This window comes from Ascaphus truei, chromosome 3, assembly GCF_040206685.1.
Source record: "Ascaphus truei isolate aAscTru1 chromosome 3, aAscTru1.hap1, whole genome shotgun sequence".
Classification (NCBI taxonomy): Eukaryota; Metazoa; Chordata; class Amphibia; order Anura; family Ascaphidae; genus Ascaphus; species Ascaphus truei.
In genome coordinates this window covers 209,817,326-209,833,883 of record NC_134485.1, presented here as the reverse complement: position 1 = coordinate 209,833,883, position 16,558 = coordinate 209,817,326, and the positions used below count along the sequence as shown (strand labels likewise).

The 16,558-nt window shown below is 42.6% G+C and overlaps 1 protein-coding gene across 5 annotated transcripts in view; it reads right to left on the bottom strand.

Annotated features, from left to right (window-relative positions):
* Positions 1 to 16,558, bottom strand: part of P2RX1 (purinergic receptor P2X 1) — a 156,111-nt gene that overhangs the window by 89,350 nt on the left and 50,203 nt on the right. For 3 of the 5 annotated variants that reach the window (XM_075589992.1, XM_075589991.1, XM_075589996.1), the window contains exons 5-7: positions 9,097 to 9,129; positions 5,757 to 5,853; positions 5,368 to 5,448 (exon numbers count right to left, since the gene is read on the bottom strand). In XM_075589992.1, coding sequence (XP_075446107.1) covers positions 5,368 to 5,448; positions 5,757 to 5,853; positions 9,097 to 9,129 — 211 coding nt within the window. The remainder of the gene's footprint in view (positions 1 to 5,367; positions 5,449 to 5,756; positions 5,854 to 9,096; positions 9,130 to 16,558) is intronic. The other 2 variants (XM_075589995.1, XM_075589993.1) reach the window with 1 other exon arrangement.

Genomic DNA, 16,558 nt, shown 5'->3' with positions numbered 1-16,558 from the left:
TTCAGTACTTATAAAGCATTTTCAGTATCAAGATTCACCTTAAAGGGATATAAACATTTTATCAATTTATTCACATAATTCATATCCATGAATACAGTGGCAACCGCATCACAAACAGTAACTTAATATGTCACCTCCCAGATCACAATGTAATTGGGTGAACACTGTGAACCCACCCCAAAACTTAGCCATTACCCCATCAGGAAGTGTTTCAGTTCCCACTCCTGATTGATGCCGGCCGGATGGAGTGTGTTCAGAGTGTACACCCAATACATTTCCTGTTTATTTAATACCCCCTCTCTATGGCCTCCTCTAGCGTTACAAGGGATATGTTCAATTGCCATATAGGGAAGCACAATATATATATCACAGTAATAATTCTTATCGTTCACAAATTATTTACTATAAAAGATTCATCGACGATCTCATTATTATATGGGACGGCGATGAATCATCACTTGTAGCATTTATAAACACACTTAATATCAATAATGTTAATATCAAATTCACTTATGAACAAAATATAAATTGCATCAATTATCTGGACCTGCTCCTTTACATAGACCATGACATGCTAATCCAAACTGACATATTTCGCAAGCCAAACTCCCGAAACACACTACTGTCAGCCAAAAGTTGTCATCCACAATCTTTAATCAAAAGTATTCCGAGGGCCCAATTTGTAAGGTTGAGACGGATATGTTCTGATGACGAGAATTTCTCTTTGCAGTCACAAGCACTATTTGAGAGATTCCAAGCCAGGGGTTACAAATATACAGATATCCAGACAGCATACGAGTACGCTATGACTTTGGATCGCCCTGGAATCCTCGATAAAAAGAAAAAAGACAAACATCATAAGGGGTACATACAATCTAAGAGCAAGTATAGTGATATGAGTCCATTATTCATCACGACTTATAGTCGCCAATCCAAGCTTATATACGACATTGTGCATAAACATTGGCACACCCTGTGCCTTGATAAGGATATTGCTGAGTTTACCTTGAAGGGACCAAAATTTTCATTCCGTAGGGCTAAGACACTAGCATCACACCTCTCGCCAAGTCACTTTCAAACTAAAACTGATCTTAAAAGAATTGGTAGTATTCCTAAAGGTTTTTATGCATGTGGAAATTGTTCCATGTGTAAATATGTTCATAGTACAAAATTTGTCCTAACTGACATCAATGGAAAAAAATATTTTATTAAAGAATTTTTGAATTGTAATACATCCTACACCATTTATCTTTTGAGATGTGGTTGCAAAAAATTGTATGTGGGACGAACCATTCGGCCAGTCAAGACCCGCATTGCTGAGCATGTCAGGCTTATTAAAAAGAATGATGTATCTCATCCAGTTCCCAGACACTTCTCCAGATGCCCTAAAGGGGGAATAGCCAACTTTTCCTATATGGCAATTGAACATATCCCTTGTAACGCTAGAGGAGGCCATAGAGAGGGGGTATTAAATAAACAGGAAATGTATTGGGTGTACACTCTGAACACACTCCATCCGGCCGGCATCAATCAGGAGTGGGAACTGAAACACTTCCTGATGGGGTAATCGCTAAGTTTTGGGGTGGGTTCACAGTGTTCACCCAATTACATTGTGATCTGGGAGGTGACATATTAAGTTACTGTCTGTCATGCGGTTGCCACTGTATTCATGGATATGAATTATGTGAATAAATTGATAAAATGTTTATATCCCTTTAAGGTGAATCTTGATACTGAAAATGCTTTATAAGTACTGAAAAGATTTTATAAGTACTAGATATATGAAATCCTTTGTTATACATCTGTATACTTCCATTAATTGATACAGCTTTATATAATAATAATGATGCTGGTAACTTAAAACATCAGTAGTTGTGTTTTAAAATGTATCATTATATGTTCTGTTTTGTTTTTAAGATTTTTCATGTGTATGTTGTAAATACCTTGTTGTGCAGCCATTGCTATGGGGATTGTTGTGGAGATAGTTATCCACTTTAATGATTAATCTACCACAGGTGAGGTTTAAATACGTTCCCTGTTTCTATTGGTGGCATACACTCACCACTCCCTATATCTATTTGGCTGCCATACACTATCAGCACTCTTTGAAAAAGTCCATAGCCTGGACGAAACATGTTAGAGTGGTTGCCTGATGTTTGCTGCTAGCGATCAATAAAGTTTTTTTTAGACATCCATGTGTTGGCTGCTGAAGTTGCTGTGAACCACGGACCATCCTACCCCCTATTTCCAGTAATTGCCCATATCTTTTTTTGCCGCAGTACCTGCCCCTCATATCTATTTTACCTCACTGCCCCTCATATCTATATCCAGCAATTTCTCTTAATAACATATATTTTCTCTAACATTGCATGCAATGTCTTGTATATAATGTATACCCTGTTCACTTACGTAACTGTATTTGTAACCATGTATTATTTGTTTTACTCTGTGCCCAGGACATACTTGAAAACGAGAGGTAACTCTCAATGTATTACTTCCTGATAAAACATTTTATAAATAAACAAGTAAAATAAATTAATATCCTTTTTACCTCATTAACTAGCCCCTCGTCTATTTTACCTCAGTGACTGCCCCTCATATCCATTTTATCTCAAAAACTGCCCCTCTTATCTATTTTACCTCAGTAATTGCCCCAATATCTTTTTTGCCTCAGTAACGGCTCTTCATGTCTATTTTACACCCGTAACTAACCACTCATCTATTTTGCATCAGAAATTGCCCCCCCCATATCTATTTTACCTTACAAACTGCCCCTCATATCAGTTTACTTTGGTAACCTCCCCTCACAGTCAGGTGCCAATTTTCTGATGTACAGAATGAGCAGAGAGGAGACCTTATGAGTGGAGCAGAGATGTGCAGTGCGGACGGATCCATTGGACATCAGGTCCAGGGGGATCTGAAGTCTGAACCCGTTGGCTGAAAAGAGAGACGTGAGAGTGGAGGTCTCAGATTCCCCCACATGTCTGGAGTTGATGATGCGGCCTGGGAAATTTTTTATCTTTTAACCTTACATTTCTCCAAAACACCTTATCCTTTTAAAAACCAACCACTCAAAGGCACTTCTTTCCATAAGCCACTAACTCAATGCCAACTTTTGCACAAATCCATTCTTTCCTCTTTGTTACAAGTGCCTACAACTTCCCATGTTAAACAATAGGCTACACATTTTGAACACACCTACTTTTGACTCCCCTGTAACTCAAAAACAACTGAACGAATTGTGCTAAAACTTTCCACAAACATTCACCTTACCAATCGATAATTTCCGATAGATTGACTAATTTGTGAGAGAATTATGAGCAACTGAAAAAGGGGGCTTATAATGGAAGCCCGATAAAACTTTAACTTTGGATGCACTACTGCGCTTCCATAATAAACATTTTTACAGCGTTGGAACCATGGGGTCCTCTAGAGAGGAACAGTGGGGTTTTCATATCGGGGGACCCCCAGATTCCCATTTTATATTCTTACCAGTTTAGTTACCGGTGTTACTTCCTGGATACTTAAACTGTTGTCTAATAGGAAGCTGCAACCAATGAGATTGCAGTTTCCATTTGGCCCGCGAGACTCAGATTTAGCAACTACAATATGTTGAATTCATGAAGGGGACGAAACCACCAGTAGCTAAACAGGCAACCAGGGGGTATCTGGAGCTAATAATAACGCGATTCAAATCCAGAGGACTCCCTGGCTGTAGTTATTTAACAAAAAAAGTAAGTACATTTCATAATAATACCATTAAAATATTTTGTATTTTAATAATCTGGGACACTAATGGTTAATGGACCTTTTTAAAAGACCTCTTTTTATTCAATGTAAGCCAAAGGGTCAAACAAGATGTTTAGATGAGGGCGACAGGTAATAGTACCCAGTGTACCAGAGCTTAACCTGGAGTTACCATTGATGGCCCACTAAAATTATATGTGTATATTATGGAGGTCTGGTGACCATACCCAGACATACCAGAGGCCCTGTGGGTCATCCTCAAAGGGACTCTACATTCTGGAAATTCAACCCCTGTTAGTAGCAGAGAAAGGTGACATGAAGTTAATATTGCATCTTCCTTATACATTTACTAAATGTGAGATATGTGACATACGATAAAGTTCACAAGAAGGTGAAGATTATACTTTTAACCGGTGGGTTCCGCTGTTTAAGTTAAGACCAAAAACGACAGGTTGGTCTATGTTATATCTCTGATATCTGTTTTCTCATGCAAAAGTAGAAGTTACGTTGGCAAACGTGGTGACTACATGTATATATTAATTATACAAATGCAACAGTGTAGGTGGCACTATTCTAGGAGCTATGGGGATAAAGTTATGAGAATATTCGATACTCAATACATTTTTTTAATTCAAAAGAAAAAAAAGGTGAGTGCCGAGAGCGTGCATGTTAAGTGAAACGTCTTTGTCTTTTGTCAGTGAAATTGTGTTTTGATTTTTATGATTGTGAAATCATGTGAAATGAAAGACTTTTGAGAGTAAACATTTTTTTTCCCCAGCAGAAATGTCCATGGTATCAGTTGGAATAGATGATACAACTGAATTATGATAAGTAAATTAATATACATATATTGTTGATTTTAAAGTATGCAAATGCTGTTACTTTCAAAAGTCTTTTGTGTGTTTGTGTATCCAGTACCTCCTCAGGTTGTGCTCTTCCTCTCTCCCCCCACCCGGCTCTTCGTTTTTCTGTGCCTTCTCATGAGTGTGTACTTCTGCGCATGTGCATGCGGCTCCTGCCACTTCTGCACATGCGTGCGGCATCAATCCCCATTTCTGCGCATGCGCGTTGGATGAAAGTATCTTTTGCGCTGCGCTGGTAACCATGACCCCGTCACTTCCGGTAAACATCATTATGCGCATGCGCACACGTCAACTGTGTATTAACCCTTGTCTCATATACAAGTACATATAGAGTACCCGGAATTGCTGCTTTTATCCTACAGTGTCACCTAACTTCGGGATGACAAATTCATGCTCACTAGGGATAGTGATCACATCACCATGGATGGCCCCTGATGATGTAAACAGAAGTGGAGAGCCCTCAACTTCTGTTCCGATAGAATTCACTGCTTCTCTGGATCAGCCCTAGAAAGAGGCAGAAAAGTTGTGACGTTCTCTGAGCATCATATGGGTCCTTGGGGTGCCAGCCCTTGTGACATTCATAGAACGTTGACACATTGTTATTCAGGGAGGTAAATGCCAGTTGAGATCTACCAGAGTTTTTTTAAGCTATGAAAGGGGAAAAGATAACAGAGACTGGATTTGAAAAATTCCCATTGTAACCTGTTCACAACACCTGAAGCAAATATACATGTCTTTAAAGTCAGTGCATACCAACCTACTAACTTGATGTCTAGGGAAACTGATGCTGTTTTTAATAAATAAGGTGAAGTTTGCAGCTTCTGACAGTAGTGGAGGCCTGAAAATAAAATAAAATATGAAAATAAATATATTTTATATAGAAACAATAGCAACTGCCAAGTTATCTTAACATGTAATGTTGTTGCCTATGTATAAAGCAGACCCTTGTGATAAAGTGCGTTAGTAATTTACAGAGGGGGTTATTCATGAAACTGCGATAGTGCCAATCATTGACTTTGTATATGGCTATAAATCAGAAGACAGTTCTTGAAGCAGTGTGAGATGCTAAGCTGCAATACAGATGTTAAAATATTGTACATGGTGCAAGTACTGTAAAGATTGCCAGCATGAGATTGGAAAACTTACTTAGGAACATGGTAATCATTTTCTACAGGGCACCAAGCATAGATCTCACAGGTATTGATGGTGTCATTGAAAGGTTTGCAGTTTCCAGTCAACACCCCTGTGAAAGGTACAATAAAAAGCTTCATACTTAAAGTGAAGGAAGCACGTACTGCTCCTCGGTGTGACACCATACATAATACTGTACTCTCCTTATACATTGCTTTGTGTAAGATACAGGCCTATTAACTGTTTCATGTGTGGAGGGGGCAGAGACCCATGGACCTTTTGGGAATGGGTCTCATGACTGAGGTGACGCCAAGCGAAGGATTAAATGAAGAATTACGTTTATAAAATTTGAAATAGTGGTTGACAAGTGGGCGGAGCCTACTGGGCAGTTGGGCAAACAGTGATGGTCCAGGGCAACCATTTTATATCGAGCATTATAGGGCTACGTTTCCCTCACCCCTCAATCATTGTGTGTTATGTATTTTAAAAAGATGGATGTACAGCATATTGGCAGTGTTTTATTATGATGTACTATATGTATGGTCATACAAGCAGGATTCCTTGCCAGCTGAAGGAAAATATTAATCAATGGACAAGGTTGTTTGGCCTCCATGGAGTTTGGGAAAGGAATAACACATAAAAGCTTTATGGCAGGGGTTGATCTAACGTTTGGTGTAAAGGGGGTATGGATGCCCACTTGGTATTAGTCAGTGGCTGACATATGGTTGTAAATATGTTAAGAATGTAAATTGACTGGCAAATATTATGTTTGTAAAGGATAATGCTGTGACTGTTTCACATCCAAAGTTGGTGTCTTTTTTGTTTTATTGGGCTTTGGGTGGGTCGGCTTGTTAGGTTAGGATAATGGAGGAATCCGACAGTCAAGAAACTGCTGGTCCCTTAACCCCTACCAGAGCGGACCACAATGCAATGAAGGACTCGCTGGCAGTAACTGGTTACATTCCCTTTCATGGGATAATTCGTAAATAATCTATTACAGGGGTGGCCAACTCCAGTCCTCAAGGGCCAACAACAGGTCAGGTTTTAAGGATATCCCTGCTTCAGCATAGGTGACTCAATCAGTCGTTCAGTCAAAATAACTGAGCCACTGATTCAGCCACCTGTGCTGAGGATGGGATATCCCTAATACCTGGCCTGTTAGTGGCTCTTGAGGACTGCAGTTGGCCACCCCATATCTATTATCACTATTCTGGGCAGGACAAGAGACTGATGAGACCCAGGAGAAGCATATTTGTTTGCCCTGTCCCACTGCTCCCATACCCACAAATGCATAGACATTTTGCCACGTGTGCTGCATCTGCTACTGTTCCACCAAATGTTCTGGGTGTAGTAGATCACAACACAGTTTTAACTGGGAGTTTTTTTCAACACTATTATGATGCTGTCTGCAGTTTAAATATTAGTAGCTTGGTTGCTATTACATATACTAATCAATCAAGTCAGGTTATACTTCTTAAACTGTAAATATACACTATAAGACAGTCACAAAGCCAAAATATAATAAGTGAGGAGTCAGCCATCTTTGATTTGGGATGTAACTTATGACAGAACAGTTGGTATGGAAATCCTTTTAGGAAGTGTGGGATGGGACTCGCATGTACAGCCATTAGCATCTATCTCAGGTTTGCTCCTTTTTCAGCACAGCATGTATCCCTAATTTATTGATGGGATGTATATACTGTGCAACTGGAGATGCTACAAAATTGAAAGTCCCCCCCCCCCCCCCTTGTGGCAGGACCTATCCGCAGGAATTCCCATAGACCGTTTATCAGTCTGGAAGCTGGAGAAGGTAAGAAAGACCAGATTTCTCTTGTCAGTTCCTATCTCGCACTGTTTTGAAGCCCATGTGAAACCGTCTTTTATATCCTTTCCACGCTATTGTCATCTGCATTATTATTTAAAAAAGAAGGAAGCAAATGTGCCGCTTCAGAATAAGATGTTACAATAGGGTAGTGATTTCAATCCACTTAAGGGCGCCATTCATAAATTATACCACAAATCTAAGATACTGTAGCAGCCTCTAGAATCAGAGGGCAAAATAAAACTCAATGATCTCATTTCATAAAGTAGAGCTTTAAAATAACATTTTTTTTTTTCTTCATATATAGGATAATATTTTAGAAACAGTGTAGCCTGCCTTCATGGTGACACACTCTTTCACTGTAATATACAACTCTTCAAATACTCTGATACATCTTGTAGAAAAATGAATTACACTAGTTTTGTGCCCGTTTTTAATAAATAACCCCCAGGTATCTGGATTTCATTTAAATTTCTCCTTCTGTGTCTTCCCATACAGTATCTCCTTTTGTTCTTCCCTAACGCGCTTTTACTTCAGCAGCTTCTCTCCTCCTCCTCACCTACAACCATTCCTCTCAAAACGTGTGCTGCTTCTCTGCCTCTTCTCCTTTTAGGCCATCGCTGTTTATTATGTAACACGCAGTGATAGAAGAGTTAATATAAATGTATGTTGTATTTTATGCTGTTTACATAATTTATGGAGATTAAACTTGTGGTTTAGGCATTTCTACACCTTGTAGGATACAGGTCAGGTAAACTCCAGTGAGATGTAGTTACTCCGGAACCAGTATACAGAAAAAAGCAGAAGAACATGGCAGAGAAGGAAGACGAGGACTAAACATTTTCTTGGACTACTGCTTGGAATTCCTACATCCTGGAAAAATTGCTGCTGTCCGCAGGATTAGGCTTTATAAGTTTGTCACTTCTTTCATGTTAACAGATGTTGTGGATATATTTGTACTGTTCCCACCGAAGTTAATGGAGCAGTACCACATAAAACCAGTGGTAATATACTTTATTCTGCATTCAATTAAAAACATCTGCCCACTGTTCAGCTACTGATTATTGCAGCAAGTGACACATGCTGGCAAATGTGTCAGAGGCAAAGCTTTCGTGGGAAAACACAGAACAAGAATATTGACATTAGACAAATAAACACTGCACACAATGGATTAGGAAACCCATTATAAATATATATCAGAGGGCAAAATACATCTCAATAATGGCACTTGATAAACTAGAGCACTAATAGTTTAAAAGAAAATAACTTTGACATTATATACAGTATACAGTATACTATAGGACAATATTGTAGAAACGGTCTAGCCTGCCTTTATTATGATATTACCTCTTTCACTGTAATATACAACTCTAATGTGTTAAAGTTCTCTTCCACAATAAAGTACTTCTACTCACTAATACTGTGATAAATCTGGTGCAAAAATGTATTGCTTTCCTATTTCCATTTGAACTAACAGGACTAGTTCACAGTTTAAACCCACCACCAAAGTATAACTAGCTGTTCTGAAGTTACCTGAAAGACTCATTGGTGGGCCATTGTTCTCTCCTTGTTATCATGGGATGTTGCAAAAAAAATAAAGAAACAACAAAAACAAGTTTCACCACATGCTCAAAGTAATTAGTTACTATACTGTAAAGGTTAGTGTATATTTGTACAGTAACAGAAGAATAGCTGGAGTCTAACAATGACCCAATGTCACAATCATATATTGGAAGAAGGAGCGGAGCAGTGAGTAAAGACACTGACACTCAGCTTGAAGCAGGGGAACCGGGTTCAATTCCTGTTGTTGGCTCCTTGGGCAACTCACTTTATCTCCCTGTGCTTCAGGCACCAAAAACATAGATTGTAAGCTCCACAGGACCTGTGCCTGCAAAATGTCTCTGTAAACCGCTATGTAAAACTAGCAGCGCTATACAAGAACATGCTATTATTATTATATCGTGTCAGACCCATCTCTGACCATGTTTGGTGTGTAGGAACCTAGGAACATTTTGTAAGTGACATTATCAACAAAGCAAGATATAACTGGTTACGCTGCAGTCAAGTAATACTAACAAAACATTAAGTGTAATGCAGAAAGGCCACATAAAAAATACCTACTGTATTTACTCTGTGACTTGTAGATTTTGTCATTTTCTCCCAATACTAGTCAAACTAACTTTTTTGTATACACTTACAACTACAGTACTATACTTTCTGGGGATGGCTGCATGTGTCAACTCCAGAAAGACTATGGACCATATTGCTAAGCAATAATACACCTTCTGTTACTTCATCGTGGATATTAAATAAGTAATGAAAGATGTAAGCCCATATCTACTAAGTAATGCTATACCATTAGACTTGTCTTCCGGCTTTCATTACTTATTCAATATCAACGTGACATAACTATGGCCTAGATACATGAACCTCCGTTAATACGGAGTTAACATCACACCCAATAAAAAAAAATACTCTGTCTTATTACCACAATTTTTATGTGCTGTGTGCTTTTGCAGCTTTGGGTATATTAGATGTATCCAATGGCGGGCCTAGCAAAAGCCTGAGAGTGTAAGCCTGAGGGGGGGGGTACTGATTGGACAACATACTAAATGTGATGGCCTATCAGTATCTAGATCTGGCTTGTTATGAGTCAGAGTTACAGTGACACCCAAAGGATATAAATATTGGCACTCTCACAAAGTTCTGGGTTCTCTCTCTCTGTCTTTCTCCTCCCCCTGTGGAGTGAGGATCAACTGCCCTGGGTCTCACTAGGAGGCCTAGGAGGGGAACCATTAATATGAGTAGGCCAAAGAAGAAAGCAATGCCATGCTGTGAGATATGTACCTGCCAATAAACACAGTTGTACCATCACCAGTATGATCACTGTCTGAGAATCAAGAACTAGGTGTCAGTATGGATTCTCCTTCCATACAAAGGACCCATGCTGACTGGAGACGCTGCACCCACGACTAAGGTAACCTGTAAACCTGTCCTGTTCTCCCCACAACACCGCGGAGCACTCAGCCCTTCTGTTGCCACACAGGTATAGCACAACACCTAAATGGAGTAGCCAGAGAAGCAGATGACCCCAATATCACTTAGGGTGGGGGTACAAGGGCTACATATAATAAAGCCCACAGTGTATTTACATTGATGCTGAGGTACAGTAGGCAAACAAAAAAACCTCAGTGCAGCATTTACCTATTTTGTTTCACAACAAACAAAAAAACCTCAGTGCAGCATTTACCTATTTAGTTTTGTCTCAAATGACAATCCCCAGGACTTCATGCTTTATTTATTTCTGCAAAGTGATGCTAGTCCAATGTATGTTTGAGAGATGGATTTTGGAGCTGAGAGATGGGCCTGAGGGGCTGTCTCTCTACGGTGGGAGAGAGATGGGGGGGGGGGAGAGAGATGGGGGGGGGGAAGAGAGATGGGGGGGGGAGAGAGATGGGGGGGGAGAGAGATGGGGGGGGAGAGATAGGGGGGGGGAGAGATAGGGGGGGAGAGAGATAGGGGGGGGGAGAGAGATGGGGGGGAGAGAGATGGGGGTAGGAGAGAGATGGGGGTGGGAGAGAGATGGGGGGGGTGGGTGAGAGATGGCGGGGGAGAGATGGGGTGGGTGGGAGAGAGATGGGGGGGGGTGGGAGAGAGATGGGGGAGGGGGTGGGAGAGAGATGGGGGGTGGGGAGAGAGATGGAGGGGGTGGGAGAGAGATGGGGGGGTGAGAGAGAGAGAGAGAGGAGGGAGAGGGGGGAAAGAAGGGGGAGGGGGAAGAGAGAGCAGGGGAGAGGGAGGGAGGGAGGGAGAGGGAGGGAGGGAGGGGGGAGAGAGCCAGAGGGAGAGAAACAGGGGGAGAGAGTGGGGGCGGGGGGGAGAGGGAGGGGGGCAGAGAGAGGGGATATATATATATATATATATATATATATATATATATATATAAAAAGTAGAATTTACCAGATTGGAGTCCGGAAAAAACGAGACAGCACACAGTCTTAGTAGTTCCAATGCAGTTGTAATCAGAGTAACATGGCACCACCTCCAACGTTTCGGTACACTCAACGTGACCTTCCTCAGGGACGCACGTCCCTGAGGAAGGTCACGTTGAGTGTACCGAAACGTTGGAGGTGGTGCCATGTTACTCTGATTACAACTGCATTGGAACTACTAAGACTGTGTGCTGTCTCGTTTTTTCCGGACTCCAATCTGGTAAATTCTACTTTTTACATGTGCATATGGGGCAAGCATCAGCATCTTACTTATGTTTACAGTGTGCCAACTGATATATATGATATATATATATATAAGACTTAAAAAATGTTTGGGTGTGTATTTGTTCCCCCTGTGATTGGCCAACGGACGGCCACAGCTCATTGGCCTGAGGGTGGGCTGACGTCACAGCACGGCGTACCCCTCACACCGCATGCTCCTCTTGGCCTCACTTGGACTTGGCAGCTCACTTGGCAGGACCACAGTGACTACTTTGCTACTCCTTTCACAACGCTACCCACGCTCCTCGCCTCATCGCTGCTGATCTCACCCTTCCACCCGCTCCCTCCCTCTCTCCGGTCCCGTCACACTGCTATCCACGCTCCTCGGCGGCGCCGCCACCAGCGCACACGCCTCACCTCTCTCCCCCTCCCTCCTCTCTCTCTCCCACCCCCATCTCTATCTCTCTCCCCATCTCTCTCTCTCCCCCCCCATTGCTCTCTCCCCCGCTCTACCGCCCCCGCGCTCTCTCTCCTCCCGCCCCGCGCTCTCTCTCTCCCGCCCCTGCGCTCTCCCCTGCCCCCTGTGCTCTCTCCCCCGCCCCACCTGCGCTCCCTCCCCCACTCCCCCTGCGCTCTCTCCCCCGCCCCCCCCTGCGCTCTCTCCCCACCCCACCTGCTCTCTCTCCCGCGCCCCCTGCGCTCTTTCCCCTCCTGCGCTCTCTTCCCCCCTGCGCTCTCTACCCCCTGCGCTCTCTACCCCTGCGCTCTCTACCCCCTGCGCTCTCTACCCCCTGCGCTCTCTACCGCCTGCGCTCTCAACCCCCTGCGCGCTCTCCCTCCCCCGTGGTCTCTCCCTCCCCCTCCCCACTCTCTCCCACCCCCTCCCCGCTCTCTCCCTCCCCGCTTTCTCCCTCCCCGCTTTCTCCCTCCCCCTCCCCGCTTTCTCCCTCCCCCTCCTTGTTCTCTCCCTCCCCCTCCCCGCTCTCTCCCTCTCCGCTCTCCCCCGACCCTCCCCTCTTTCCCGCTTGCTTTCTCTCTCCCCCTTCCCTCCTCTCTCCCCCTTCCCTCCTCTCTCCCCCTTCCCTCCTCTCTCCCCCCTTCCCTCCCCCCTTCCTTCCTCTCTATGCCCCCATCCCTCCTCTCTCTCCCCCCTTCCCCCTCCTCTCTCTCCCCCTTCTCTCCTTTCACCTCTCTCCCCCCTTCTCTTCTCCCCCCATCCCCCACCACTCCGTTTGCCCCTCCCACACCACTACTCCATTTGCCCCCCCCCACACCACCACTCCGTTTGCCCCCCCCCCCCGTTCACATCTCTCCGTTTTATCCCCCCTTCACATCTCTGTGTACCTTTGTCTACCTTAAATGTCTTTATTCACTACAATACATCAGTATGTATTATAGCTCAGTGGTAGTGCTGCTGCCAATGAGTTGAGTGAACCAGGGTTCGATTCTTAGCTCGGATGTTTTTTTTTTCCATTTTATTTACACTCGAGTGCGAATAGCCAAGCAGCTATTTAGACTGGAATGTCAATAGGGGAGTGTTGTGTCTACCTTAAATGCCTTTATTCACTAGTATGCAACAGCAGCTATTATAGCTGGGTGGTAGTGCTGCTGCCTATGAGTTGAGTGAACCAGGGTTCAATTCTTGGCTCGGATGTTTTTTTTTTTCCCATTTTATTCACAGTCGAGTGTAAATAGCCGCTTGGCTATTTCCACGAGTGCGAATAGCCAAGCAGCTATTTACACTCGACTTTGAATATCCACTGCCCGTTATACATATTAGTAGGTACAGTGGCGGACGCATTTATTCTCCTGCGGCTGCCACCGCGGGTATTCCAAATGTGCGGGCAGACGCGTTTTTTTTTCTTGTTGTCGCCGCTAGTTTCCATTGTTCAGCGCGCCTGCTCCATTGTTCAGCGCGCCTGCTCCATTGTTCAGCGCCATTAGCGCTGAACGGCAGAGGGGCTGGCAAGCGGCCGAGATGCGGCTGAGTTCGGTGGCTAAAAAAAAAAGCCCCGAACCATCGCGGGTAAGTTGTAGGTTAAAATGAGCCGCAGCAGTATGACAAAAGCGTTTGATAATCTTGAACAAGGAAACCACTGTAAAGAGAGTGGCTCTACTAATTTCATTTTTGAATGTTGTTAATTTCAGGGTAGCATTGGCATCTAAGAGTGATGTATTTAAAGTGATAATTTTAAGTGAGAATATATAGTTAGACTATAGTGTATATATTTATTGTTCTTCATGCAAGATCTATAACTTCAGCTGATGTGACATGGATCTAATTGCATTGTCAATTCACAGGTATGTCTTAATCCACTGATTGATCTGCAACCCACTGTCTTAAAAGAAATACCCACCCCACCTTAATTTTGGATCTTGGTATGTTTGAATATCAAAAGGTGTATTTTTTTTTTAACGGTGTGCTGCTAATTGTCTAGCAGGCAGATTTATTGTGGGGAGGGTCATGTGACTGCTTAGATGTATAAAGGAACACCAGTCTAAGTGACGCATTGGCATCTTAAAGTGATCATTTTAAGTGAGAATATATACAGTAGTTAGACTATAGTTTGACTAGAGGTGACTGGGGACTGCATCTTTCTGCAAACTCTTCTACACAAGTCAACAAACGGTGAGCTACTCTGACCACACTATGATCTCATGCTCGTTTGCTTGCACTTTTAAACCCCATATACAATCTGAATTTTGAGATTTGAAAATTGGATTTCCCAAAACAAACTGTTTTTAAACACTGACAAGACTGTAACAATGGTATTTGGGAACCAGGCTAAATTTTGAAAGCTTCCAATGACTGAGCTCCAGATCAGAACCAACGCTAAAACCACCCTAACTCCCGCTCTAGTTTTAAATACTTGGGCATATGGTTTGACTCTCATTTAACATTCGGGATGCACATTGATACCCCGACATCAAAAACATACTGTATGCCAAACTAGGTGTACGTTACAAGAACAAATCCTCCCCAAGTCTGCTGGTCAGAAAGCGTATCGCACAGCAGATGCTAATGCCAATTATTAACTATGGGGACATAGTATATGGCACGGCACCCCAAAGCCACCCTAGCAAACTTGACACCCTCTACAATTCAATATGCCGCTTTGTTCTACAATACAACTACAACACACACCACTGGGAAATGCTGAAAGAACTAGATTGGTCATCACTTAAGTCTAGGTGCAAAGCTCATCTTTCCTGTCTTGCCTTCAAATACTTTCTGGGCAAGCTACCCACCTATCTGAACAAGCTCCTCACCCCTACCACATGCAGCACTTATCATCTGAGATCTGACTCCAAAAGACTGTTCGCGGTCCCAAGGTTCAGCAAAGTATCCGGCCGCTCCTCCTTCTCTTACCATACACCCCAAAACTGGAACAACCTACCGGAGATTCTCACAGCCACCAACAGTCTAAGTTCTTTCAAAACCAAAGCTGTCTCACATGTTAACCTGGTCTGTAACTGCTACATACGTCTATAATATATATTATCTCTTACTGTGCATGCTATGTCTTATATATAATGTATACCCTGTTCACTTATGTAACTGTATTTGTAGCATGTATTATTTGTCATCTTAACTCTGCGTCCAGGACATACTTGAAAACGAGAGGTAACTCTCAATGTATTCTTCCTGGTAAAACATTTTCTAAATAAATAAATAATTTTGATGCTGTAAATGAGCAAAGAGATGAAAACTTTTAAATACAGCAAATAATCATTTTTTTTGTACTAAAAAATATGTTTTAATTATACTGTACTCTATGTAACACTTTGTGGCTTTGATGAAAAGTTGCTGTTCAATTTTGCTCCATTAAAAAATGTGATATGGGAGTGGTTGCATTGGACAATCAGGGTAATTAGTGAAAGAGTTGTATGAAATACTGTATACTGCCATGACTTTACTGTGCAACAATTAAATACCAGTTCTGACCTTGCAATGACTATCTAAGAATGAACTAAACTCCACTTACAGTAGGTATGTCATACATACAGTGACAAAAAAAATCGCAGGCTGTAGGTGCCTAATGGCAGAATAGTAAATTACTGACATGATGCATGTTATTAATGCAGTACAGATGGAACATGATTTATATGTAATTGGCCCTTGTGACAGGGTGAGGTCGTTATCTGATAATTATGCCGAGGAAACATACCTCTGACTGCTGAAACCAGAAGTCAGAGGGTTAACCCAATCAGAGTACCAGGGCAATCAGTGCTGAGTTAAGGAAGCTAACAGGCAGCTGTATAAAGTGCCAGACATAAGCAGGAAGTAAGAGAGACTTTTCCAAACCAGGAAGAAGGCTGGTGGCTCTGGTTCCCCAGACAGAGGATTGCCACGAGAAGAGACAAGCCTGCTGGACACAGCCCTGTCTACGAGGAACCAGCGTTACAACCCTGTGGAGGAATTAAAGCTGCCGTTGCAGTATCCAGAAGGGATTCCATGGACTCTCTTGGGACAGAGTTCTTTAAACACAGATAAGGATTTTGTATATTTTCACCCAAGACATTTGCATATCACTCCAGACATATCCAGGGGGATAGCTAAGGAATACTATATAGTTAATCTCCTAAGCGGAGTAGGGTTTTATTTTATGTTTTTTTCCTAAAAGGAACTGTGTGCCTATTGTTTGGTTGATTGTGGAAAATAAACCACTGAAGTTAAAGCCTTACCCACTGTTTGGGACTCTTACTGATCCCACCACGAGGCCATCCTGCCACAGGCCCCAAAATATGCACTTCATCCGTAGCCTCGCCGTGCTGAACCG